The sequence below is a fragment of the Mus caroli genome, chromosome 11 (assembly GCF_900094665.2).
Source record: "Mus caroli chromosome 11, CAROLI_EIJ_v1.1, whole genome shotgun sequence".
Taxonomy (NCBI): Eukaryota; Metazoa; Chordata; class Mammalia; order Rodentia; family Muridae; genus Mus; species Mus caroli.
Window position 1 is genome coordinate 28,411,419 of NC_034580.1, and position 695 is coordinate 28,412,113.

The 695-nt window shown below is 48.3% G+C and overlaps 1 protein-coding gene across 1 annotated transcript in view; it reads right to left on the minus strand.

Moving 5' to 3' along the window:
- Positions 1–254: 254 nt before the first annotated feature.
- Smim23 (small integral membrane protein 23) overlaps positions 255–695 on the minus strand; it is a 4,927-nt gene continuing 4,486 nt past the window's right edge. Inside the window, exon 4 of the mRNA XM_021178233.1 lies at positions 255–570. Coding sequence (XP_021033892.1) covers positions 373–570 — 198 coding nt within the window. The 3' untranslated portion in view covers positions 255–372. The remainder of the gene's footprint in view (positions 571–695) is intronic.

Consider the following 695-nt stretch of genomic DNA (forward strand, 5'->3'; position numbering starts at 1 on the left):
TTGTGGATGGTTGTGAGCCACCATGTGGTTGCTGGGATTTGAACTCTGGACCTTTGGAGGAGCAGTCGGGTGCTCTTACCCACTGAGCCATCTCACCAGCCCCCATACATTTTTTTAAAGTGAGAGATTAAGGAAATTTGCTCAGTGTTTCCAATAAGTTGAAAAGAAGGAATGAGCGCACAGCATGGTCCCCTCCCCCACAGTCCCTCTGTTCTTCCTCAGTGCCCATAACAGGAGCAGTGAGCAGCACATGTCACCTCTCAGTCACTTTATTTTCTCCAGCCTGCCTGGAGCAGCAAGTGTCAGAGCCTGACATCATCACCTCCTCTTCTGCTCCCCAGGTCCAGGCACCTGCCCTTCACAAATGACCTTTTAGGTGAAGCAGGGATCCTCTGGGCGCAGCTCTCCCAGAAGGGCATCGAGCCAGAATTCCAGGTCCCGCACCAGCTGCTCCAGCTCTCTGACCTCCTTCTCTAACTTCTCCAAAAAGCCATGCAAGTTTGTTTTCAGCCACTTCCTGAGGGTCCTTAATGGCTCTTCAGCAGGTTCCTTGGTCTGATATTCAAAGCCCTGAAGAAAGGCAAGAGAAAGGCCGTCATCAAATCTGTGTCTTCAGACTTTTCAGACCGGTTTCTTTTCTCTTTTCTTTTCTTTTCTTTTCTTTTCTTTTCTTTTCTTTTCTTTTCTTTTCTTTT